The sequence below is a fragment of the Monodelphis domestica genome, chromosome 1, assembly GCF_027887165.1.
Source record: "Monodelphis domestica isolate mMonDom1 chromosome 1, mMonDom1.pri, whole genome shotgun sequence".
NCBI lineage: Eukaryota > Metazoa > Chordata > Mammalia > Didelphimorphia > Didelphidae > Monodelphis > Monodelphis domestica.
In genome coordinates, this window is record NC_077227.1 from 299,057,489 (window position 1) to 299,084,634 (window position 27,146).

General features: G+C 35.9%; 1 protein-coding gene across 1 annotated transcript in view; it reads right to left on the minus strand.

Annotated features, from left to right (window-relative positions):
- The window catches only part of TRPC7 (transient receptor potential cation channel subfamily C member 7), a 460,933-nt gene that overhangs the window by 58,773 nt on the left and 375,014 nt on the right, over window positions 1–27,146 (minus strand). The window contains exon 8 of the mRNA XM_016428186.2: window positions 1,436–1,631. Within this exon, the coding sequence (XP_016283672.2) occupies window positions 1,436–1,631 (196 nt within the window). The remainder of the gene's footprint in view (window positions 1–1,435; window positions 1,632–27,146) is intronic.

Below are 27,146 nucleotides of genomic sequence, written 5' to 3' on the forward strand. Positions count from 1 at the left end.
GGTTTAGTGGGGGAGGTAGGGTGGGGGAAGGGTGGCTCAGTTCACTTTTCTGTGCAAGCTTTTCCTTCTTATTTTAGTGTGGAAATGTTCAAGCCCCATGTACCTTTGCCTCTGTGGGGTACTGGGGAGTCCTTCTGTTCCTCCAAAGGTGATTTTATGCTCCTTTGATGTAGTCTATTTCGTTCGGTGCCGGGGAGAGGAAGTATGTGGCGTCTAGATTGCAGCCATGATTACCCGGAAATCGGGTACTTAAGCTTTCAAACAAGTTTTGTATGTATACATTTGAGATATGTTTCTTTTCTTTTAGAGATGAATTAAACTAAGTGGTCTCTGAGGTCCTTTATAACTTTAATATTGTATGACTTCTAAAATGTTTCTAAGTGGTTTGTTTAACCTTTGCATAAAGGAATGCACTAACAATTGGGAAAGGGTCCTCCTGTGGTCAGATTACAGTTCTGCAGAGTTGGGAAGCTCCTGGTAGAACTTCCTATGTTCTATAACATGTATATAATTATTTATTATTTAAGAGTTCATTAGGAAATAGAGTAAAGTAGCATATGTTATTGATAGGTGCATAAGAGAGTTATGTTAGGTTTCTTAAAAAAGTCTGAATGGAATATGAGATGGATTTTATGGGTAAGAGAGAATTTTCCCAGAGTGCTTTGAGAGACAGTTACCCAACTGACTTTCACTCTTAGGGCTGACCTTGTTATGAAAGGAGGTTCCAAGAACTGCTTGGTGAGATTGGGAAAATCTCAGTGTTTTTTACATTTAAAGATTCATCTAAAAGACCTGACAAGTGAAGGAGATTGTTGGGTGAAACATTGGTGCAAGCCCAGTAAGTTTGCCGTGCGAGTGGAGAGATGCTGTGGAGATAGTTTACCATATATTTGATATGCATATTTATGCCCAAACAGAACTAATCATAATTTAGAAATCAAATTAAAAGCCTTTCATTATTTTAACAGACCTAGGATTTCACTGGTTGTTAACTCTCTTCAACCTATTCGTACTAGTCAAAGACTGTAGAGAAATCATCAGTTTATCTAGAAACATCATAGCCCTCAATGTATATCTGAATAACTTTCAGAAGGCATGGTAAGTGCTTTTAACATAGATCTCATCCTATTTATTTTCAGAGACAGTTCTTTTTTTTTTTTTCATTTAGAAGTACATGGACAAGTTTACAACTTGATATCTTAAAACCCAAGAAAAAATTGGGTTGATCAAGGGGTTACATCAAGGGATAAAATTCAATATTAGTAATTCATTTAAGAGCACAAGAACCCAGGAATAACAAATCTCTATTTTTAATGATTTATTTTTTCTCTATTTAGACCAAAGGATGTGCTACTATCAATTTTATTTTCTTATAGCCACATAAATTAAACTAAAGGGGTGAGGGAGGATAGAAAATTCAATTAACTAGGCTTACCTCAATTTCCTGATAGGAGTTGTTGATCATGGCTATTAACATATTGAGAAGCACGACCACCATGGTAACATTATAGACTCCATAGAGCACATAGCCGATGTTCTCGATGAACTTGTGATTGTACTTCAGCACCACCGAGATCACTTCAGATAAGCCAAATATTGACCAGAATAATGTTTTAAAACTTTCTTCTACCCTATAAGCAAAATAAACCACACTTTCACAAAGTTCTCACTGACAGTGTGTAATTAAAAAAAAAAAGAATGTTGCTAGTATAAATAGAATGTTTAATATTCTTAAAATGTAGATTAACCATGTCTCCTTTCAACAAACTTCAGTGGTTTTTTTCTTGTCTCTAGGATGAAATACAGCCTTCATCTTAAAACACTTCCTAGTTTTGTTCCTATCTAAAGACTTTTTAGTCATTTCATATTACTTCTAGTCAAACTGTCCTAAAAGCTCTTTGACATATAGGACAATCCATCTCCCCTCTATATCTGCATAGGCTGTCCCCTTTGTCATCAATGTACTTCTTATTCAGTCCTTGCCTTTTAGAATTCCTAGTTTCTTTCAAAGCATAGCTCACATGCTACCCATGAGCTTTTCCTGATGAGCTCTGGCCTCCATCCTTGCCAGATGTTATCTCTCCCTTCAAATAACTGAGCTTATTTTGTATAAATTTTATATATATTTATGTGTTATATATATGTATATATACATATAAATATATACATACACATTTTGTAGCTCCCAGTGGAATGTAGGCTTATTGAGGGCAAGAACTGAGTTGCTTTGGTCTTTGTATACATGCCTTGCACATAGTAGGTACTCAACAAATGTTTGTTGAAGTGAGTTAAGTTGAAAATATACCTCAGACTAGTCACATAGGCTGTTGGTAATTATTCTAACTGATACCTTCAAATGTATACAGCTACTTAAGAACTCTATAAAAGAACAAATCATTTAGAAACCTACATCTAATTTACTCTATGTGTCTCAATTTCTAACTGCTATATACTTTTATCCTAGTTTAATTCATGTACCTTTTAAAAATAAATTCTTAGCTATAGAAGTTATTTTGTGAGGGCAGCTAAATAGCCTGAGATAAAAGTGCCTCATTAGCACACAGACAAGCATATGAAAACTGCAAGAAAAATTCAGTCATTCTTTTGTTTTCAAATAATCCTTAATGGGAATCATGTGGTCAGATGTGTCCAGGTGACAAATGGAATGTCTATTTTTTCCAGATCTTAGGGGTCTTGTCTCACAAACATACAAAAATATGTATGGTGTGGATGTGGGTATATATTAGCAGTGTACTGGTAAATATTAACAACTAGCTTTCTAAAAAGGAAGACACAATTTTTATATTAAATCTTCTATATTAACATTTACTTCCACCACTTTTAAGTTTAGACAATCAAACAAAAATAATAAATCAAGCCTTGATTTGTATAGTTGTATAGTCAATTGTAGAAATAAAAATACTCATAGTGGAAATTTAATAATGCTCAAAGATGATATGGACATGAGTTTACATTGTCTGAGCAGCCTTGATTAAGGATATGAGGAGGTTCTCCATTTCAGACATTGCTCTAGGTAGATGTATATGTAGAGGACCATTTGTCTCAAATGGAGTCATGCTAGGAGAGGAGATCCTCTAGGACAGGGATGGTGAACCTATGGCATGGGTGCCAAAGATGGCTTACAGAGCTCTTTCTGTGGCTAATAGTGCTGCCCCCCACCCCCAGATGAATTAATTACTAGAAAGGCAGAGTAACTTTGCCAGAGCTGTGCCCCTCCCCTCTCCACTGTGCCTGATGACATTTTTTTCACATCCTCCTCCCTCTGCCCAGCAGCCCAATGGGAGCACACAGAAGGTAAGTGGGCTGCTCACAGGGGGCAGAGCTGGAGGGGAGCAGAGCACTTGGTCCACTCCCTTCCCCCTTTCTAACTCACTGAGGACATTCCTTACTTCACCTGCCCCTCCACCCATCAGCCTGATGGGAGTTCTTTCTTCCTCCCCTGTGTGGAATAAAGGGGGGGGGCAGGGCACACCCTGCACTAGGTGAGAGGGAAGGGGCATGGCACTCAGTCTCTAAAAAGTTCACTATCACTGCTCTAGGATCTTAACTTGGGGTTTACAGGCCTTTTCGATAGATCGATTTCAAAGGGCTATTAATTTGGATGGGTAGAAAAAAATCTTTATTTTCTCTAACCTCTAATTGAAATTTAGCATTTATTTCAATATTTGAAAACATTATTCTGAGAAGAGATCCATAGATTTCACCAGACTACAAACATGGTGTATGATATAAAAGGCAAGCAAATTCTGGTCCTTAAGTTCTAGAGAAAGAGAATCTAGGGAAGGAGAATCTGTAGAATGGAAGAGGAACTTGGACATGAGAAAAAGTAAAACCTAAGTAAAATATACCACAAAAAAGTGACTCTATGAAGGGTAGTACAGGGCTTGGGTGAATAGATGGGTCATGTGATATGCTATATAGGAAGTGGTTTAGAGGACCATTCTGGGAGAAAGCATCTTTTCTAATGTTGGTACCTTGGGGCAAAACTCTAATTACAGTTATGGGTACATGTAGCAAGATAAAGCAGGCTGAGTTGTATTTATCAGATAATCATCCAAGTTGTGTAAGTATGTGGCACAGTGGGAGAGTGATCAGCTTTAAGTCAGGAAGACTCATCTTCCTGAATTTGAATCCAGCCTCAGACACTATAAATCACTTAACACTATTTACTTCACTTTTCCTAATTTATACAGTGAACTGGAGAAGGAAATGACAAAACACTTCAATGTATTTGCCAGAAAATCCCAGCTCAAATGTGGTCACAAACAGTCAGACATGATTGAAAATAACTGAACAACATAAATTCACTGAGCAAATATTCTATACATGGATATTAAAGAGTTGAGAAGCATGTTGTCTCATTTCTTAAGAAAAAAAATTATAATTTTTTAAAAGTACTATAATTGATAGTGAAATTAAGTAACATACCTTCTGAATATTGATTACAGTAAATGAATTCATATGTGACACATTATCCCCTCCTAATCCCCCCATTGGTTGGTTTTTGTCACCCTATATTGATTTATAATCAATTTTCAGTAGACAATCTACTTCAAAAATCTAAATTAGGCCAACGTTTATGCCATTAAATATGCTTCCTGGTGAGAGGGCATTGAAGTTCTTGGTTCTCACTTCAGTTACTTATATATCTGATCAAAAGAGAACAATCATTTGGGGGGCAGCTACCTAGTTACCTGGCTCAGTGGTTTGAGAGCCAGGCCTAGAGGCAAGAGGTCTTGGGTTCAAATCTGGCCTCGGACACTTTCTAGCTGTGTGATCCTGAGCAAGTCACTTAACCCCCATTGCCTAGCCCTTCTGCCTTAGAACCAATAAACAGTATTAATTCTAAGACAGAAAGTAAGGGTTTTAAAAAAACCCAACAACAATCAGTTGCTCTTATTCCTGTAGTTCTCTTTACTAACCTTTCTTGAAACTTAGCTCAATTTTGTTTATTTTCTTCTAAGCAATTTTTAATAAAATAAGCCCAATCTGTTTCTGTTCCACAACTTATAGGTTGTCCTCTGAACTGGAACTTGTTTGATTGTTCTGGCAAATCTAATTATAAGATTCCCTGAATAACCAGTTTGGATGTATAAATATTATCTGAGAAAGTCTCCTCCAAATATTAGGAATATCCTATTCCCAGTGGTCTTTTTCTAAGATTTGCACAGTAAGCTTCAATATTTCTATTTGTTTGCTTTTTCACAGAGGCAAAATATAGAGACTTTTTGGCCAAAAAAAGGCCTTGTTTCTAAAGAAAAAGGATTAACCTTTTTGGGAATCATTCAGTCTAGGTTAAACCCACCTTTCATTTCTCAATGTTTCTTTCACTTAAATTCACTGATTATTTTTATAGGAGAACACTAAAATTTTGGGTGGTTCATCTTAATAACTAATTTGTTTTAGATATTTTATTTTTAAAAACGGACACTTTATGAATGCCTTTTGTTTTCATGGTTCTGAACATATCACCCTAACCACTCACCCAAACCAGTTAAGTCAAACCAATTCATATAACTTGTTCTGCATGCATAGTCTTCTACCTCTCCAAGGAAATGAGGGAGCACTTAGTGATGGATTTCTATATGATTGGTTGTCAGTTAACTGATGAATCTAATTGAGTAATCATCACGTTAAAAAACAGTCTATATGAATTATAGCTGGAAAGGGATCATCTAGCTCAAACTCATTATTTAATGGAATCTGAAGCCCACAGAGGGGAAGTGGACATGTATTTAGTTAAGTGGCAGGGCTAGGATACAAAGAGAACAACAAGGTGGGGCAGTGGACAGAGTGCTGGATCTGAAGCCAGGAAAACTTGAGTTCAAATCCATCTTCAGGAAGTTATTAGCTGTGTAACCTTGGGCCAATCACTTGACCATGCTTGGTTGAGTTTCCCCATCTGTAAAACGAGCTAAAGAAGGAAATGACTAACCACTCCAGTATCTTTGTCAAGAAAACTCGAAATGGAAATGGCTAAACAAGTTGTGTTATATGTTGTGATGGAATACTATTGTACTAAAAGAAAATCTTGGGATGATTTATATGAACTGAAGCAAAGTGAAGTGAAGAGAATCAGAACACTGTATGATGATCAACTATGAAGACTTAACTATGGTTAGCAATACAATGATCCTGAATCATTCCAAAGGATTCATAATGAAGAATGCTATTCAATTCTAGAGAAAGAACAATGGAATGTTAATGGAGATTGAAGCTTACTTTTTGCTTGTTTGTATGTGTTTTCTTTCACAACATGAGTAAAGTAGAAATGTTTTTCATGACTACATATGTATGGTGTATATCAAATTTCTTGCCTCCTTAAGGTTGGAGAAGGGGAGGAAGAGAGAGAATTTAGAGCTTAAAAATCTTTATAAAAGAGTATTAAATATTGTTTTTACATGTAACTGGGAAAAATAAAATATTGAAAAAGGAAAAATAAAATTCCTCAAAGGGGTCACAAAGATATGGGAATGTCTGAACCACAACCAAAAGAATACAGATGAATCAGGGACTGCTTCATTTACTCTTTTTATACCGCCAAGCTTCAGTGCAGTACCTGCTTTATAGTAAGTACTTGGTAAATGTTAGTTGGTTGATTGATTGATTTTAGCCTGGTAGTCTACACAGAAGCATGTCTGCAGCATATGACTGAACAGAAGAAAAATTGTTTTCTAGCAATACTTTTCTAGCTATGTTAGCATAATATTTAGGATGTTAGGTTTGTGTACATATGTGCCCATGCATACATATATGTGTGTTATCTAAATATGTCAAGAATGACTAGTACTTCTCTTTTCTGGGGTGGGGTGGAGATGGCAGATTCCAGCTTCAAAAGGAAGGACTTATGAGGCTGGGAATACAGAGGTGAGAGAGGTTGGAGGTGAGCAATTGTTCTAAAAATGACTTTTGAAGAAAGGCAATATAATTTTAGGGTGTCTAATATGAGATCAGCATAGCAGAGCTTTCCCCTGGTATACAAATGGAAGAAAAGAAACAAATATAGTTTATTTTCCTTTTAGCAGGGTAAGACAAGACTCTCACCTCAACTTCCCAGCATCCATTACAAACATCCATAAAGACTTCTGGCTTTCAAAAAGATTGCTCATCTTGGAAAGGCGTTTAATAACATTATTCAGATCCCAAGGACTCAGAAATGGGAAATTCACAGAAATGCTACAGAGGTCATGCCAGTTTTTAAATGATTCTACCCTCTTTACTTAACCCTGTCAATAATGCTATCTTGAAGCCCTTGGGCCCAGCAGCTCAAGAGCAGGTGAGTAATTTAAGGAAAGCTGTCATTTGGGAAAAAGGAATTTCAGATACAATGAATTTTGAATTTGTCTATGAAACTACTTGTTCTCATGAAATGGGACTATTATTTATTCAGCTGGACACAAGATTAAATACAAGGTTCTCTCCTAACCCTTGTTGAAATCCTTGGCTCTGACTGATTGTTCAATAATTTTGAACCCCCTCATGAAAATAACTTGCTGTAGTCAATCTGCCCTTGTTCCTCAAGCTCCTGGGAAGTATATTTTAAAGATTTTTTTTCAGTTTTTCAGATCCTTGAGGAGAAGTTTTTTTCCTGAATTACCTCTAAGCAGGATTAAACATCTGCATATTTCATAATGGGGAGTCCTTCAATCAAGCAACATTGTGAACCAACTAGTACTGTCAAAACCAGCTAACACGTGAAAACAGATCCTTTTTGTTTTGGTTGTTGCTGTAGTGAACCCCAACTGAACCTAGAAGTTGAAGTGTCAGGAGTTATTGTCCCCATGTAGAGTGGAGGCTCTATTAGTTGGGTTTGTCACTGACTGTCTTCATCTTTTTATGTTTCCTTTCTCTGGTATCAACCCTATGACTATTAAAAAGGTCCTAGAAGATTTTTAAGTGCTGGCAAGAAGCAGCAATACCTATTGAAACACTATTACATATCCCAGCAGTGCAAATCATTTGAGTAGCAAGGAAAATGATCATCAGAAAGAAAGTGAGGCCACTGGAAAGAAGAGGACCTAGTTTGATATTCAATTGAATTATGTTGGGGTGAAATGAAAAAGGGGTCATTAACTGCCTTAATGAGAAACAGTCCCAATGATGCTTAAATACCAACTTCCCACTGATTATATCAATAATAAGTTATTTGATATTGCTCTAATAAGTCTGATTCATTTTTGCTTAGAATTCTCTGCAACTACTTATTTGATTCATGTCTACATATCTTGTTATGAAAAATCCTAGAATCTCTTTCTTGTCTCTGATTTTGACTCTCCAGAAATTACCACAGTATCTCTGCCGCCCTTATATCCTATAACTTTCTTACCTCTGAACATCTCTCCACTCTCTGGTTCCCTCCTCCTAAACCTCTACTTTTTTTTTTTTTAGGCAAATCTTCCTAGCCTTTTCTACTTAATGGATTTTTTTAAACATTGTTTTATTTGGTCATTTCCAAACATTATTCATTGGAAACAAAGATCATTTTCTTTTCTTCCCTCCCCCCCCATTTCTCCCATAGCCGACACGTGATTTCACTGGGTATCACATGTGTTCTTGATTCGAACCCATTTCCATGTTGTTGGTATCTGCATTAGAGTGTTCATTTAGATTCTCACCTCAGTCATATCCCCTCCACCCCTGCAGTCAAGCAGTTGCTTTTCATCAGCGTTTTTACTCCCTCAATTAGTCCTCTGCCTGTGGATAGTGTTTTTTAGATCCCTGCAGAATGTTTAGGGACACTGCATTGACATCAATGGAGAAGTCCATTACCTTCGATTGTACCACAATGTGTCAGTCTCTGTGTACAATGTTCTCCTGGCTCTGCCCCTTTCACTCTGCATCACTTCCTGGAGGTTGTTCCAGTCTCCATGGAATTCCTCCACTTTATTATTCCTTTTAGCACAATAGTATTCCATCACCAACATATACCACAATTTGTTCAGCCATTCCCCAATTGAAGGGCATCCCCTCATTTTCAAATTTTTGGCCACCATAAAAAGCGCAGCTATGAATATTCTTGTACAAGTCTTTTTCCTTAATATCTCTTTGGGGTACAAACCCAGCAGTGCTATGGCTGGATCAAAGGGCAGACAGGCTTTTATTGCTCTTTGGGCATAGTTCCAAATTGCCCTCCAGAATGGCTGGATCAGTTCACAACTCCACCAGCAATGAATTAATGTCCCCACTTTGCCACATCCCCTCCAGCATTCATTACTTTCCTTTGCTGTTATGTTAGCCAATCTGCTAGGTGTGAAGTGATCCCTCAGAATTGTTTTGATTTGCATCTCTCTGATTATAAGAGATGTAGAACACTTTTTCATGTGCTTATTAATAGTTTTGATTTCTTTGGCTGAGAACTGCCTGTTCATGTCCCTTGCCCATTTATCAATTAGAGAATGGCTTGATTTTTTTGTACAATTAATTTAGCTCTTTGTAAATTTGAATAATTAAACCTTTGTCAGAGGTTTTTATGAAGATTGTTATCCAATTTCTTGCTTACCTTCTGATTTTAGTTACATTGGTTTTGTTTGTACTAAACCTTTTTAATTTGATGGAGTCAAAATTATTTATTTTATATTTTGTGACTCTTTCTAAGTCTTGCTTGGTTTTAAAATCTTTCTCTTCCCAAAGGTCTGACATGTATACTATTTTGTGTTCACCTAATTTACTTATAGTTTCCTTCTTTATGTTCAAGTCATTCACCCATTCTGAATTTATCTTGGTGTAGGGTGTGAGGTGTTGATCCAAACCTAATCTCTCTCACACTGTCTTCCAATTTTTCCCAGCAGTTTTTATCAAATACTGGATTTTTGTCCCAAAATTTGGGGTCTTTGGGTTTGTCATAAACTGTCTTGCTGAGATCATTTATGCCAAGTCTATTCCACTGATCCTGCTTTCTGTCTCTTAGCCAGTACCAAATTGTTTTGATAACCACTGTTTTATAGTATAGTTTGAGATCTGGGACTGCAAGTCCTCCTTCCTTTGCATTTTTTTTCATGATTTCCCTGGATATCCTTGATCTTTTGTTCTTCCAAATGAACTTAGTTACAGTTTTTTATAATTCAGTAAAGAAAGAAGTTTTTTGGTAGTTCAATGGGTATGGCACTAAATAAGTAAATTAATTTGGGTAGGATTGTCATTTTTATTATGTTAGCTTGTCCCACACACGAGCAATCAATGTTTTTCCAATCGTTTAGATCTAGTTTTAACTGTGTGGTAAGTGTTTTGTAGTTGTGTTCATATAGTTCCTCTGTTTGTCTCAGCAGATAGATTCCTAGGTGTTTTATATTGTCTAGGGTGATTTTAAATGGAATTTCTCTTGTTAATTCTTGCTGCTGAAATGGGTTAAAATCTGCAAGGAGTGATAGCTTGGTCTCTTCATTGGCAATTTTAATACCTTCAATTTCTTTTTCTTCTCTAATTGCTACTGTTAGTGTTTCTAGTAAAATGGTAAATAATAGAGGTGATAATGAGCATCCTTGTTTTACTCCTGATCTTATTGGGAAGGCTTCAAGTTTTTCCCCATTGCAGATGATGCTTGCTGATGGTTTTAGATATATACTGTTTATTATTTTTAGGAAAAGCCCTTCTATTCCTATGCTTTCTAGTGTTTTCAATAGGAATGGGTGTTGTATTTTATCAAAGGCTTTTTCTGCATCTTTTGAGATAATCATGTGATTTTTGTCAGTTTGCTTGTTTATATGGTCAATTATGTGGAACCATCCTTGCATTCTGAGTATGAATCCTGTCTGGTCATAGTGGATGACCCTTGTGATGACTTGCTGGAGTCTTTTTGCTAGTATCCTATCTAAGATTTTTGCATCTATATTCATTAGGGACATTGGTCTATAGTTTTCTTTCTCTTTTTTTGACCTGCCTGGCTTTGGGATCAGTACCATATTTGTGTCATAAAATGAATTTGGTAGAACTCCTTCTTGGCTTATTCAGTCAAATAGTTTGTTTAATACTGGGATTAGTTATTCTTTGAATGTTTGATAGAATTCATTTGTGAATCCACCTGGACTTGGGGATTTTTCCTTAGGGAATTCTTTGATAGCTTGTTCAATTTCTTTTTCTGATATGGGGTTGTTAAGGTAATTTATTTCTTCCTCTTTTAGTCTAGGCAATTTATATTTTTGTAAGTATACATCCATATCACCTAGATTGCCATATTTGTTGCCATATAATTGGGCATAGTAGTTTTTAATGATTGCCTTAATTTCCTTTTCATTAGAGGTGAGGTCTCCTTTTTCATCTTAGATACTGTCAATTTGGTTTATTTCTTTTCTTTTTTAATTAGATTGACTGGTACTTTGTCTATTTTATTTGTTTTTTTTTTCAAAGTACCAGCTTCTAGTCCTATTTATTAAATCAATAGTTGTTTGACTTTCAATTTTATTAATTTCTCCTTTGAGTTTTGGGATCTCTAATTTAGTCTTCACCTGAGGATTTTTAATTTGTTTGCTTTCTAATTTTTTAATTTGCATCCCCAATTCATTGACCTCTGCCCTTCTTAATTTGTTAATATATGAACTCAAGGATAGAAATTTCCTCCTGAGTACTGCTTTGGCTGCATCCCATAGGTTTTGAAAGGATGTCTCATCATTGTCATTTTCTTCAATTAAGTTTTAATTGTTTCTATGATTTGTTCTTTAACTAACTGGTTTTGGAGAATCATATTCTTTAATTTCATATTAATTTTCAATTTACCTCTCTATGTTCCCTTACTAATTATTATTTTCATTGCATTGTGATCTGAGAAGTTTGCATTTATTATTTCTGCTCTTTTGCACTTGTTTGCAATGTTTTTATGCCCTAATACATGGTCAATTTTTGTGAATGTACCATGTGCTGCAGAAAAGAAGGTATATTACTTTTTGTTCCTATTTATTTTTCTCCACATGTCTATTAACTAATTTTTCTAAGATTTCATTCACTTCTCTTATCTCTATCTTATTTATTTTTTGGTTTGATTTATCTAGTTCAGATAGAGGAAGGTTCAGATCTCCCACTAGTATAGTTTTTTTTTTTAATCTATTTTGTCCTTGAGTTCCTCTAGTTTCTCCTTTAGAAATTTGGAAACTATGCCATTTGGTGCATACATGTTGAGTACAGATATTTCCTCACTGTCTATACTGCCTTTTATCAGGACCTTCCCTATCTATTTTAACTAGATTTATTTTTACTTTGGCTTTGTTGGATATCATGATTGAGACTCCTGCCTTCTTTTTGTCAGACTGGATTTCATCCTTAGTTTTTTGGTCATCCTTTTCCTTTTGGTCTGATTTTCTTTGGAGGTCATCTTTCATCTTCTTCATCTCATCTTTCATCTGCTTTGCCTCATCTTTCATCTCCTTTGCCTCATTTTCCAGCTGGTTGATTTTGACTTTCAAGACACCATTTTCTTGTTTTAGCCTCTCTTAATTGTGTTTTGAATTTCATTTTGAGTTCTTCCAAAGCCTATATCCAATTCACTGGGATTTCTGATTTTTCCTTTGCTGATCCCTCCCCATCTGTTTTGTTCACTCTTTGCTCATTACCTGTGCAAAAGCTGTCTATTGTAATTTCTTTCTTCTTTTTCTGTTTGCTCGGGTTTACCCCTTCTTTGCTCCTTGTATTTGTCTGTGCTCTTGCTCCTCTCATTTTTGGTTTTTTTGGGGGCTGTCAGTCTCCCCTCTTAGAGCTTTGTCAGATCTCTTGGTACAGTCTCTCGGGGAGGAATGTTAGCTTCCCTGTCCTCTGGAGGCTTTTGATCAGATTAAGTTCAACTGGGTTGGGCTGTATGTGCTCTGAGGCACTGGAAGGCTGGGCTGCCCAGGCTCTCTCCAGTTCTCTCCAGCTGCTTCTCTGCTGTCCACAAGGTTCCCCAGTGCCTTTGCCTGCCTCCCTGAGCTCTGAGGAGTCCTGATGGGATTAGGTTCAACTGGATTGGTCTGGATGTGCCCCGAGGCAATGGTGAGACTGAAGCCTGATGGAGGGACCCAGCCACAGCCCCGGACTCTCCCTGGCTTCCTCCCCGCTATCCACACAGGACACTTGTTGCCCGGCGGCCCGCTGCTCACAAGGTAGACCCTCCAATCCAGCACCTTTGCCTGCTCAGAGGTTCCCGCTGCCACTGTGGGCTCAGCCTTCTGGGTTGGGGGGAGGGGTCCTGGGACCTTCCCTCTGCCTTCCCCTTAGACCCAAGTATTCTCGGGTTCTGACTTTTGGGGGGTGTACCTTTTGATTTGAGTCCAGAAGGAGGGTTCCCCACCTCTGTCCTGTTGCTCAGCTTGAATTTCTGTGCTATAGGAGAATTCAGTCTGTAATCAGTAAGGAAGGGTCTTCCGCTAGGTCTGAACTTTTGCCGCTTGCTAAGTAGCCATCTTGACTCCGCCCCCTCCTAAAACTTCTACTTTGCAGAAAACTCTAAGTCAGATATCCTTCAATCTTCTTATGGCTCTGCTTCTGACTTTCTAGATTTTATACCATAACTGCCATACACACAGGTATCTTAACCCCAAAACTTTTAAGCTTTTACATGTTGTCTTCCCTTTTTCACAGGGTAAGCTTCTTGAGGTCAGAAATTTTATTTCTGCATGCATTTTTATCTCCAGTGGTAGCACAGATTATTAAATTCTTATTATGTACCAGGCAAACTCTTGTCCTCAGGGAGCCTATAATCATTTCTAAAAGTAGCATCTTTCTTCAGGGATCAAAGCTTTGGGTGGTGAAATAGGTATTTGTTTTTTAGTAATTTAATTAACATATTTAGCTTATTATTACATTTTAGGGAAAACACTTCAAACTTTAGAGAGAAATGCATTTAAGTATCTAAAGTGTATAAACAAACTATAGGAACTTTTATATCTTTTATATCTTATTCCTGTTTGGGAAAAGAGGACACTGGTGGTGATATTAATTAGCAAGTCCAAGATGCAATGCTTTTCCAAATATGACAGTGCTTCCTCCTCCAGGGCACTGAGAAACTTAATTCTCTCATTGGAAATATAGGTGACCGCAGTGCAATGAACCAAGGATAAATCAAAATGTCCGGTAAAAGTGTTTTGTGCATAATTATCATTTCCTGTGGCCTCAGTCAAGTAGTGTCTACCTAGCAAATGAATTAGATGAATATAAGAAATATCACTAAATTATACACATCTTCTAACCTATTTAGTGGACATTACTATAAATAGGTAATAGGTAAAGTCCTTATATATATATATACACACACATATATATATATATATATATATGTATATATATTAATAGTTGCACTTTTCATAGTAACAAAGAACCAGGAACAAAGTGATAGGGGAATGGTTGAACTTAGTATAGTCTGTGAATGTAATGGAATGTTATTTTCATTATAACAACTTATAAATATGAGAAATTCAGAGAAATGTAGGAAGAGTTACATGAAATTTATAAAGAACAAAATAAGCATAACAATAATAATTTATAAAATGACCACAATAATGTTAAGGAAAACAACATCAAATCATCAGCACTTTGATCAATAAATCTAGTGTCTAATTATGATTTCAGAGGATGGATTGTTGAAGCATATCTGTCTCATTTTGGCAGAGAGGTGGTAGGAACAGGTACAGAATCAGTCAAATACTATTTGTTATGGGAGAGTGACAGAAACAAAAAACCAAACATGATAAAAAACATTTTTCCCCTTAAGGATAGTCATTATGATTCGTCATTTTCTTATTTGGAAAAAAAGTTCAAGACTTTGGACTTGATTGGTCCAGCAGAAAACAGGAGATGGGGAATGGAGAGTAGAGACATCAAGATTTTCCAACTAGGTTTGTTGTGTGGAAGAGAGAGAGATTGGAAAAGAATGCAAAAAAAAAAAAAAGACAGGAGCAGGTGAGTGATGGATGACCTGTCAATCAAATGAAAACATTCTGATTTGGAATCTTATTGGGAGAGGCAGTTGGAAGAAAGGAAAAGACCAACTGAAGGGTTATGCCTTTAACCTTGAAGACAGAAAGGAGGTAGTCTTGTGATTTTGAAGACAGAAGAAAGAAGGACAAAAGTCCAGATATATCTCTTTGACTTGCTCTGTTGATGATAGTGACTGAATTTCCAGACCTATCAGCCATTTCTCTCAGTTGAACTATATTCCACCATTCTCCAATCTGAGACTCATCCTAGTGATAGGGAAACCTAAAAATCCTTTTTCCTTCTATTTCCTTATCCTTCCCTGTCTTCCTCAATAAACCCTTTTATTTAAGATAAGAGAAGAGAAAAATATTTCATTAGAAACATCAAGTCACCCCTGAGTTGCTTTAGAAGAAGAGAGAAGAAGAAAGTGGGGAGGGGAGGAAAAGGGAGGCTGAAGGGAGGAAGAAAGTAGGTAACATCCTGATATGTTGGTTATCAATTACCAATCAATAAAGTTCCTTATTACTACTTATTACAATTTGGCACCACGACTAACTGAACTTCACAATTCCTAAAGGCAAATATGTTCAAGCAAGTGATTTGTGGGATAGTAGTGCTGGCAGCTATTGCAGGCTATTGAATTCATAATATCTTATATAGCAAAATGACAAACATGATTGTAGATTCTGTAGAATGCACCACAATGTTTATACTTAACATGCCATTTCAAAAAGAAACCATTCTCTGGCAAATTCTGACACAGATCTACATAATTTCTATGGCTGCAATAAAGACACTGACCTACCATAAAAACATTTAGAGGGAGTCAAGATGGTGGCGTAGAGGAAGCAAAAGTTCAGACCTCTGAAAACCCTTCCTTACCAATTACAAAGTAAATGCTCCAAAATCACACCTAACAACAAGACAGAGTCAAGGAATCCTCCTGATGGACTCAACTTAAAAGATAGACTCCTAAAAGCCAGAATTTGAGAACACTCATTTTTAAGGGGAAAGAAGGTCCAGGACCCCTCCCCCACCTAGAGCACTAAGGCTCCAGCAGAAGCTGGAACCTCTGGGCGGGCAACGCTGCTGGTCTTGAGGGAGTACCTTGTGGGCAAATATGTGATAGGCTCAGAGCCTCCATCACACCTGGCGGGGAAGCACTAAGAGAAGGAGCGCAGAGCAGGAAGCCTAGTTGAAACAGTGGAGACACTCCATATTGTTCCCCCCTTCCAGGAGGTTTTGGCCTCAGGGCACATCCAGCCCAACCAAGCTGAACTTAATCCCATCAAAATCTTCAGAGGACAGGGAAGCTCAACCTCCAACACCCTTCCCCCACAGACTGCACTGAGAGATTTGCTGACAAAGCTCCAAGAGGGAAGACTGACAGAAAAGACCAATCCCCCCCCCCCAAAATGAGAGGAGCAAGAGCAGGGAGTAAAGAAGGGGTAAATATATATGAGCAAACAACATGAAAAAAAGAAAGACATTACAATTGACAGCTTCTGTATAGGCAATGAACAAAGAGCAAAGGAAACAGAGGAAGATCAAGGAACACCAAGCAATAAAACAGAAAACCCAGTGAATTGGATACAGGCTTTGGAAGAACTAAAAATACAATTCAAAACACAATGAAGAGAGGCTGAAGACAACTGGGAAAAGAACTTAAAAAGTATGATAAGTTATCTGGAAACAGAAAACAGTGTCTTGAAAGCCAAAATCAATCAGCTTGAAAATGAGGCAAAGGAGATGACAGATTAGAAGGAGAAGGATGACCCAAAAGCCAGGGATGAAATCCAGTCTTTAATATAGAGAATACAAGATCCTGAAACAAGTGACTTCACAAGGCATCAGGACACTATAAAACAAAACCAAAAGAGTGAAAAAATTGAGGAAAATATGAAGTACTTCATTCACAAAACAGAAGATTTAGATAATCATCTACCGGAAGACCATGACAAAAGAAAAATCATGGACATCAAACTGCAGGAAATTATCCAAGAAAACTGTCCCAACATTGTAGAACAAGAGGGAAAAGTGGAGATTGAAAGAATCCACAGATCACCTCCTGTACTTAATCCCCAACTGACAACACCCAATAGCCAAATTCAAGAACTATTAGACCAAGGAAAAAATATTACAAACTGCTAAGAAGAAGTCATTCAGACACCATGGAACCACAGTGAGGATAGCACAGGATCTGACTGCATCTACACTGAAGGACCAAAGTGCATGGAATATGACATTCTGGAAAACAAGGGAAGTAATTTTACAACCAAGAATCAATTACCTACCAAACTGTCTATATTCTTATAGGGGAAAATATGGTCATTCAACAAAATAGAAGAATTCCAAGCATTTTTAAAGAAAAGACAAGACCTGAACAGAAAATTTGATGCCCAAGCACAGAACTCAAGAGACTCTTCAAAAGGTAATTAAGAATTAAAAAAACTAGAAAGTGAACAAATTAAAAATCCTCAGATCAAGACTAAATTAGAGATCCTAAAAATCAAAGTAGAAATTAATAAAATTGAAAGTCAAAGAACTATTGATTTAATAAATAAGACTAGAAGCTGATACTTTGAAAAAACAAATAAAATAGATGAAGTACTAGTCAGTCGAATTAAAAAAAGGAAAGAAAAAAACAAATTGACAGTATCCAAGATGAAAAGGGAGACCTCACCTCTAATGAAGAGGAAATCAAGGCAATCATTAAAAACTACTATGCCCAATTATATGGCAACAAATATGGCAATCTAGGTGAGATGGATGAATACTTACAAAAATATAAATTGCCTAGACTAAAAGAAGAAGAAATAAATTACCTAAACAACCCCATATCAGAAAAAGAAATTGAACATCAAAGCCATCAAAGAACTCCCTTAGAAAAAAAAATCCCAAGGTCCAGACTGATTCACAAATGAATTCTATCAAACATTCAAAGAACAGCTAACCCCAATACTATACAAACTATTTGACAGAATAAGCCAAGGAGGAGTTCTACCAAATTCTTTTTTATGACACAAACATGGTACTGATCCCAAAGCCAGGCAGGTTAAAAACAGAGAAAGAAAACTATAGGCCAATCTCCCTATTGAATATAGATACAAAAATCTTAAATAGGATATTAGCAAAAAGACTCCAGCAAGTCATCACAAAGGTTATCCACTACGATCACGTAGGATTCATACCAGGAATGCAAGGATGGTTCAATACTAGAAAAACCATCCACATAATTGACCATATAAACAAGCAAACTGACAAAAATCACATGATTATCTCAATAGATGCAGAAAAAGCCTTTGACAAAATACAACTCTCATTCATATTGAAAACAATACAAAGCATAGGAAAGAAGGGTCTCTCCTAAAAATAATAAACAGTATATACCTAAACCATCAGCAAACATCATCTGCAATGGGGAAAAACTCGAAGCCTTCCCAATAAGATCAGGAGTAAAACACGGATGCCCATTATCACCTTTATTATTTAATATTGTACTAGAAACACTAGCAGTAGCAATTAGAGAAGAAAAAAAAAGAAGGTATTAAAATTGTCAATGAGGAGACTAAGCTGTCACTCTTTGCGGATGATATGATGATTTACTTAAAGAATCCTAGGGAATCAACCAAAAAGCTAATCAAAATAATCAACAACTTTATCACATAACCACATAAGTCATCAGCATTTCTATATATCTCCAACCCAGTTCAGCAGCAAGAATTAGAAAGAGAAATTCCATTTAAAGTCACCCAAGACAATATAAAATACTTAGGAATCTATCTGCTGAGACAAACACAGCAACTATATGAACACAAATACAAGACACTCTCCACACAATTAAATCTAGATCTAAACAATTGGAAAAACATTGATTACTCATGGGTTGTATGAGCTAACATAATAAAAATGACCATCCTGCCCAAACTTATCTATCTATTTAGTGCCATACCCATTGAACTACCAAAAAACTATTTTACTGAATTAGAGAAAAGCATAACAAAGTTCATTTGGAAGATTAAAGGATCAAGGATATCCAGGGATATAATGAAAAAAAATACAAAGGAAGGTGGCCTTGCAGTCCCAGATCTCAAACTATATTACAAAGCAGTGATCATCAAAACAATTTGATACTGGCTAAGAGACAGAAAGGAGGATCAGTGGAATAGACTTGGGGTAAATGACCTCAGCAAGATAGTTTATGACAAACCCAAAGACCCCAGCTTTTGGGACAAAAGTCCAGTATTTGATAAAAACTGCTGGGAAAATTGGAAGACAGTTTGGGAGAGATTAGGTTTGGATCAACTTCTCACACCCTACACCAAGATAAATTCAGAATGGGTGAATGACTTGAACATAAAGAAGGAAACTATAAACAAATTAGGTGAACACAGAATAGTATACATATCAGACCTTTGGGAAGGGAAAGATTTTAAAACCAAGCAAGACTTAGAAAGAGTCAAAAAATGTAAAATAAATAATTTTGACTACAACAAATTAAAAAGGTTTTGTACAAAGAAAACCAATTTAACTAAAATTAGAAGGAAAGCAACAAATTGGGAAACAATCTTCATAACAAAAACTTCTGACAAAGGTCTAATTACTCAAATTTATAAAGAGCTAAACCAGTTGTACAAAAAATCAAGCCATTCTCCAATTGAAAAATTGGCAAGGGATATGAATAGGCAATTTTCAGTTAAAGAAATCAAGACTATTAATAAGCACATGAAAAAGTGTTCTAAATCTATTATAATCAGAGAGATGCAGAACAAAACAACTCTGAGGTATCACCTCACACTTAGCAGATTTGCTAACATGACAGCAAAGGAAAGTAATGAATGCTGGGGGGGGGATGTGGCAAAGTACGGACATTAATGCATTGCTGGTGGAGTTGTGAATTGATCCTACCATTCTGGAGGGCAATTTGGAACTATGCCCAAAGGGCGACAAAAGCCTGTCTGCCCTTTGATCAAATTGACAAACTGAGGGAGTAAAAACACTGAGGACAAGCAACTACTTGACTACAGAGGTTGAGGGGACATGATCGAGGAGAGACACTAAATGAGCACCTTAATGCAATACCAACAACAAGGAAATGGGTTCAGAACAAGGACACATGTGATACACAGACGAATTGCGCGTCGGCTAGGGGAGGGGTGGTGAGGAGGAAAAGAAAATGATCTGTTTCTGATGAATAATGTATGAAAATGACCAAATAAAATAATGTTTAAAAAAAGGTAATTAAGAAAGGGGGATAAAAGAAAAACAAATAAACAAAAAACCCAACTTTTTCATGAGACCTAATAAATTAAAATATGTATCCCATAAAAAAGAGGTCATTGGTAAGTCTTAAAAATTATTATCACCTGGGCAGTTAGAATAATTACACCTAGAGGGAACAGTGACTGACTGCATAGGATGAAATGCCAAGACATAAATATGTATATAGATATATGTATGCATAAATACATATATATGTATATGCATATGGGAAGATATGGGACATGGGAAAAGAAACAAAAGGGGGTAAATTTATATGTCACAAAGAAGCTCATGGTGGGATGGGGGAGAACATTAATACACTGGAAGAGGATGGAGATAGGAAATACTCAACTCTTACATGCATTGAAATTAACTCAAAGAGGGAAGAACAAGTCAATCCATTGTGGCAGAGATCTGTTTTGTGCCCTATAGGGAAGTAGAAGGGTAACAAACAGACTGGTGGGGAGGGAAGCAGTACAAGGGGGGGGAGAGCGTAGTATAAAAAGACTGTAAAAAATATGAGGGGGAGAAGAAGGAAGGGGGAGTAGAAAGGGAAGTAAAATAAGAGTTGTAATTAGGGTGACTGATTAAAAACAAAACATTGGTATAGAAGGAAATAGTGAAAGAAGAAAAGGAAGGAGTAGGAGTAGAAATCAAAATTCTGGGAAATACACAGGAGGTAATCATAACCTTGAACGTGAATGGGATGAACTCACTCATAAAATGCAAGTGAATAGCAGAGTGGATTAGAATAAAGAAACCTACCATATGCTGTCTAAAAGAAACACACATGAGGAAGGTAGACACGCGTAGGGTAAATGTAAGAGGATGGAGTCAAATCTATTGGGCATTAACTGATAAAAAGAAGGCAGGAGTCACAATCATGATATCTGACAAAGCCAAAGTAAAAAATAGATCTAGTTAAAAGAGATAGGGAAGGTAATTACATCCTGATAAAAGGTAGTATTGACAATGAGGAAATATCAGTACTCAACATGTATGCACCAAATGGCATAGTTTCCAAATTTCTAAAGGAGAAACTAGTGGAGCTAAAGGATGCAATAGATAGAAAAACTATACTAGAGGGGGACCTGAACCTTCCTCTATCAGAATTAGATAAATCAAACCAAAAAATAAATAAGAAAGAGGTAAGAGAAGTGAATAAAATCTTAGAAAAATTAGAGTTAGTAGACATGTGGTGAAAAATAAATAGGGACAAAAAGGAATTATCCTGCTTTTCAGAAGCACATGGTACATTCACAAAGATCAGTCGTGTACTAGGGCATAAAAACATTGCAAACATGTACAAAAGGGCAGAAATAATAAATTCAACCTCAGATCAAAATGCAATGAAAATAATCATTAGTAAGGGCATGTGGAGAGGCAAATCAAAAATTAATTTGAAACTAAGCAATACGATTCTCCAAAATCAGTTAAAGAACAAACCATAGAAACAATTAATAATTTCATTTAAGAAAATGACAATGATGAGACATTTTTTCAAAATCTATAGGATGCAGCCAAATCCGTACTTAGGGGGAAATTTATATCCTTCAGTTCATGTATTAACAAACTAGAAAGGGTAGAGGTTAGTGAATTGGGCATGCAAATTAAAAAACTAGAAATCGAACAACTTAAAAATCCTTAAAAAAGACTTATCCCAAAAATCAAAGGAGAAATTAATAAAATTGAAAGTCAAAGAAATATTGATTTAATAAATAAGATTAGAAGGTGGTACTTTGAAAAAAGGAAATAAAAGACAAAGTACTGGTCAATCTAATTAAAATAAGGAAAGAAGAAAACCAAATTGATGGTATCCAAGATGAAAATTGGGGCCCTCATATCTAATGAAAAGGAAATTAAGGTGATCATTAAAATATTATGCCCTATTATATGGCAACAAATATGGCAATGTAGGAGATATGAATGAATATTTACAAAAATATAAATTGACTCAATTAACAGAGGAAGAAACAGATTACTTAAACAATCTCACATCAGAAAAAGAAATTGAACAAGCCATCAAAGAACTCTAACAAAAAATCCTCAGGTTCAGATGGATTCACAAATGAATTGTATCAAACATTCAAAGAACAACTAATCACAAAATTATACAAACTATTTGACAGAATAAGCCAAGAAGGAGTTTTACCAAATTCCTTTTAAGACACAAATATGGTACTGATTCCAAAGCCAGCCAGGTCAAAAACAGAGAAAGAAAACTATAGACCAATCTCCTTAATGAATATAGATGCAAAAATCTTAAATAGGATACTAGCAAAAAGACTCCAGCAACTGATCATGAGGATTATCCTCTATGACCAAGTAGTATTTATACCAGGAATACAAGGATGGTTCAATATTAGGAAAACCATCTGCATAATTGACTATATTAACAAGCAAATCAACAAAAATCACATGATTATCTCAATAGATTCAGAAAAAGCCTTTGACAAAATACAACTCTCATTCCTATTGAAAATAATACAAAGCATAGGAATACAAGGAGCTTTCCTAAAAATAATAAACAGTATATATCTAAAACCATCAGCAAACATCATCTGCAATGTGGATAAATTAGAAGCCTTCCCAATAAGATCAGGAGTGAAACAAAGATGCCCATTATAACCTCTATTTTTTAACATTGTCCTAGAAACACTAGAAGTAGAAATTAGAGAAGAAAATGAAATTGAAGGTATTAAAATTGGCAATGAGGAGACTAAGCTATTACTCTTTGCAGATGATATGATGGTCTACTTAAAGAATCCTAGGGAATCAACCAAAAAGCTAGTGGAAATAACCAACAACTTTAGCAAATTTGCAGGTTACACAATAAACCTACATAAGCCATCAGCATTTCTATATATTTCCAACACCTCTCAGCATCAAGAATTACAATGAGAAATTCCATTTAAAATCACCCTAGACAATATAAAATATTTAGGGATCTATCTGCTGAGACAAACAGAGGAACTATATGAATACAACTACAAAACACTTCCACATAATTAGAACTAGATCTAAACAATTGGAGAAACATTGACTGTTCATGGGTAGGACAAGCTAACATAATAAAAATGACAATCCTATCCAAATTACTTTACATATCTAGTGGCATACCCATCGAACTACCAAAAAACTATTTTACTGAATTAGAGAAAACCATAACAAAGTTCATTTGGAAGAATAAAGGATCAAGGATATACAGGGAAATAATGAAAAAAAAATACAAAGGAAGGTGGCCTTGCAGTCCCAGATCTCAAACTATATTACAAAGCAGTGATCATCAAAATAATTTGGTACTGGCTAAGAGACAGAGAGGAGGACCATGGTATAGACTTGGATTAAGTGACTTCAGCAAGACAGTCTATCATAAGCCCAAAGATCCCATCTTTTGGGACAAAAATCCACTATTTGAAAAAAAGTTCTGGGAAAATTGGAAGATAGTATGGGGAGATATTACATTCGGATCAACATCTCACACCCTACACCAAGATAAATTCAGAATGTGTGAATGATTTGAATATAAAGAAGGAAATTATAAGCAAATTAGTTGAACACAGAATAGTATACATGTCACATCTTTGGGAAAGGAAAGACTTTAAAACCAAGCAAGAGTTTGAAAACAATCACAAACTGTAAAATAAATAATTTTGATTACATCAAATTAAAAAGTTTTTGTACAAACAAAGCCAATACAACCAAAATTAGAAGGGAACCAACCAATTGGGAAACAATGTTCATTATAAAAAACTCTGACACAGGTCTTATTACTCAAATTTATAGAGACCTAACCAACTGTACAAAAAATCAAGCCCTTCTCCAATTGATAAATTGGCAAGGGATATGAATAGGCAATTTTCAGTTAAAGAAATCAAAACTATTAATAAGCACATAAAAAGTGTTCTAAATCTCTTATAATCAGAGAGATGTGAATCAAAACAACTCTGAGATATTACCTCACACCTAGCAGATTGGCTAACAGATAGCAAAGGAAAGTAATGAATGCTGGAGGGAATTTGGCAAAGTCAGGACACTAATACATTGCTAGTGGAGTTGTGAATTGATCCTACCATTCTGGAGGGCAATTTGGAACTATGCCCAAAGGGCAATAAAAGACTGTCTGCCCTTTGATCCAGCCATAGCCCTGCTGGGTTTGTACTCCAAAGAGATAATAAGGAAAAAGACCTGTACAAGAATATTCATAGCTGCACTCTTTGTGGTGGCAAAAAAATTGGAAAATGAGGGGATTCCCTTCAATTGTGGAATGGCTGAAAAAATTGGTGCTCAAAGGAATAATTAAGTGGAGGAATTCAATGGAGACTGTAACAACCTCCAGGAGTTGATGCAGAGCAAAAGAAGCAGAACCAGGAGAACATTGTAAAAAGAGACTGATATACTGTGGTACAATAGAATATAATGGACTCCTCCATTAGTTGCCATGCAGTGTTCCAAACAATTTGGAGGGATCTATGAGAAAAAGACACTATCCACATTCAGAGGAAAAACTGTGGGAATAGAAACACAGAAGTAAAAACAACTGCTTGAATACATGGATCAAGGGGATATGGTTAGGGATGTAGACTCTAAATGAATATCCTAATGCAAACACCTACAACATGGATATAGGTTTTCTTCAAGGACACATGTAATACCCAGTGAAATTGGGTATCAGCTATGGGAAGGGTGAGGGTGATGGGAGGGAGGGAAATAATATGATTCATTTAACCAAGGACTAATGTTATAAACTGACTAAATAAAATAATAAAAATTAAAAAAATACATTTACACATGTGTGATCCCTAAAACAACAGCAAAGATCATGGCAGTGGATACAAACTTAGAGATTTTAGTTAAGTACGTGTTTGAAGAATTCCTGAAGGCAAAAGGGCTAGATCAGATAAAGGATAAGGGAAATGGCCAGGCATACAATACAACTAAGGATAAAGACAGAAAGGCCAAGAAAGCAAAATCCAATACACAGGGCAATGACATTGACAAGGACACTAAGGCAAATAGTGAAGCTGAAAAATTTTTTCCACTCAAAGACATTTCCAAGGTTGAATTCAAAGGTCCATAGGCAATTTACTACCCAGGAATTAGATTCCCTAAAGAAAAGGTTCCCCAAATTTATTGATGAGCCCTATAAAACTTATAAGGTGCTGAAACGAGCTTTCCGAATTTTTGAACCCATTTTTCAGGATGTCAAATTTCTTTTGGCAGATCTTTTTAGCCCCATGAGCATCGCCAATTCATTGATAAGACTATGTCAGAAACTGCACTCATAAGTTGGCCCAAAGAGGAGCAAAGGGAAGACTTTGATTTCTCTAATCCCATCAGCATGACCTATATCTAAGGAAATGCAGGGAGGATTTGATCCAAGATAAAAATGTGTTGCTCAAAACCAAATGAATGGGGAAAATTTGACAGATTGGTGCAAAATAAAAGAGAAAATCCAGCTTCCTTTATTGATCGCCTGTCTGAGATGGCTGAAGCTATAATGGGTATATAAACAAACACAGAAGGGTCTACATTGCATGTAAGGAGACAGTTATTGAAAGCATGCACACAACAGTTAAAAAACACAGGAGGTAGGTTTACAGCAAAAATTGGAAGAATTATAGAAAAATTTAAGAGATAAGGTGATTGAAGAACTTAAAATTTTGAATGCTGTTAAAATATACCGCAAATCTGTTCATAAGTCAAGAAATGTGCAGAGAGAGACTAGGCAATGTTTTTTGTTTTTTTTCTGCCATAAGACAGGGACACCTGATCAAAGACTGTTTTCTAAAAAAAGAAGTATGAAGTTAGTAACAACAAAAGCGCAAGAGTAAAATACAATAAGCAAAAGCCCACTTGTGAGCATTGTATGTTGAAATCCACTCAACATGCAGTAGATTTGCAGGGAACAAAAGATGTGATAAAATCAGGGACTAAACCCAAATATGCAGACATGGTTAGAAGAGAATTATGAAGCCAGGTTTATAATGTATGTAGTTTGGTACATGGAGATGGAGTAAATAGTGAAAGACATACAGCTGTTAAAATTAAGGAAAAGAAACAGTGAAATGGTGGTGCAAGAAATTACATCTGTGAGTGCTGAGAAATACAAACCAAGCAAAATATCAAATGACAGGCAGAATCAAGTAAAACAACTTGATGAAGAAGTTAAAGACATCATTTCTCAAATAACAGTGACAAGAGACTTAGAGAAAAACTGTAGAGTAACCACACATGAAAAAATTAGAAATCAAGTCAAAACATTCTTGGAAAACATTTTTCAGTGTAGATTGGGCACAGGGATTGAATTTCGTAAAAGAAAAAGTCAGAAAAAGTCACATAAGCTCAAGCAGGAGTTAGTGAAAAGATATAGAAAAACAAAATTTTAATTCCCTGAAGCAGAATGATTGTAACAGAAAAATCAAAGCACAAATTTACTGTTACCAATGAGGTTACTGTTAATGAAGATGTAAATTCTTTGAAAACATTCACAGATTTTCATACCAAAAGTCCCACAAAACTCAGTTAATTCTTCAAATAGCTATATAGCACAGATCTCCTAAGAAAAAAACATCTAATCTAAATCCTGAAGATGAAAGTTTCCATCCTTCAATGACTGATTTAGACAATACAAAATTTAATGAAAATGAAGCTGAAATTACATTTGAATATAATAATCATATTCAAAGTAATGGAGGTGAAATAACAGTTATATTTGAACAGATGAATGGAATGATAGATTTAATAACTGACAGAGCAACCAAGGATTCAAATGGCAGACTTGAAACCAACATTCTAAGTGGAAGAAGGGGGTCTGACCAAGTAATATTATATGAGATAAACCATAGATATGATTTGAGTTCATTTTCCAATGAAGTAGAGTATATAGTACAATCAACCTCAGATGAAAATCTCATAGGAAATTATTTAAATCAAGCAGATTTAACTGATTCATACAGCTGACAGAGGGTAGCAAAGAAATGAAT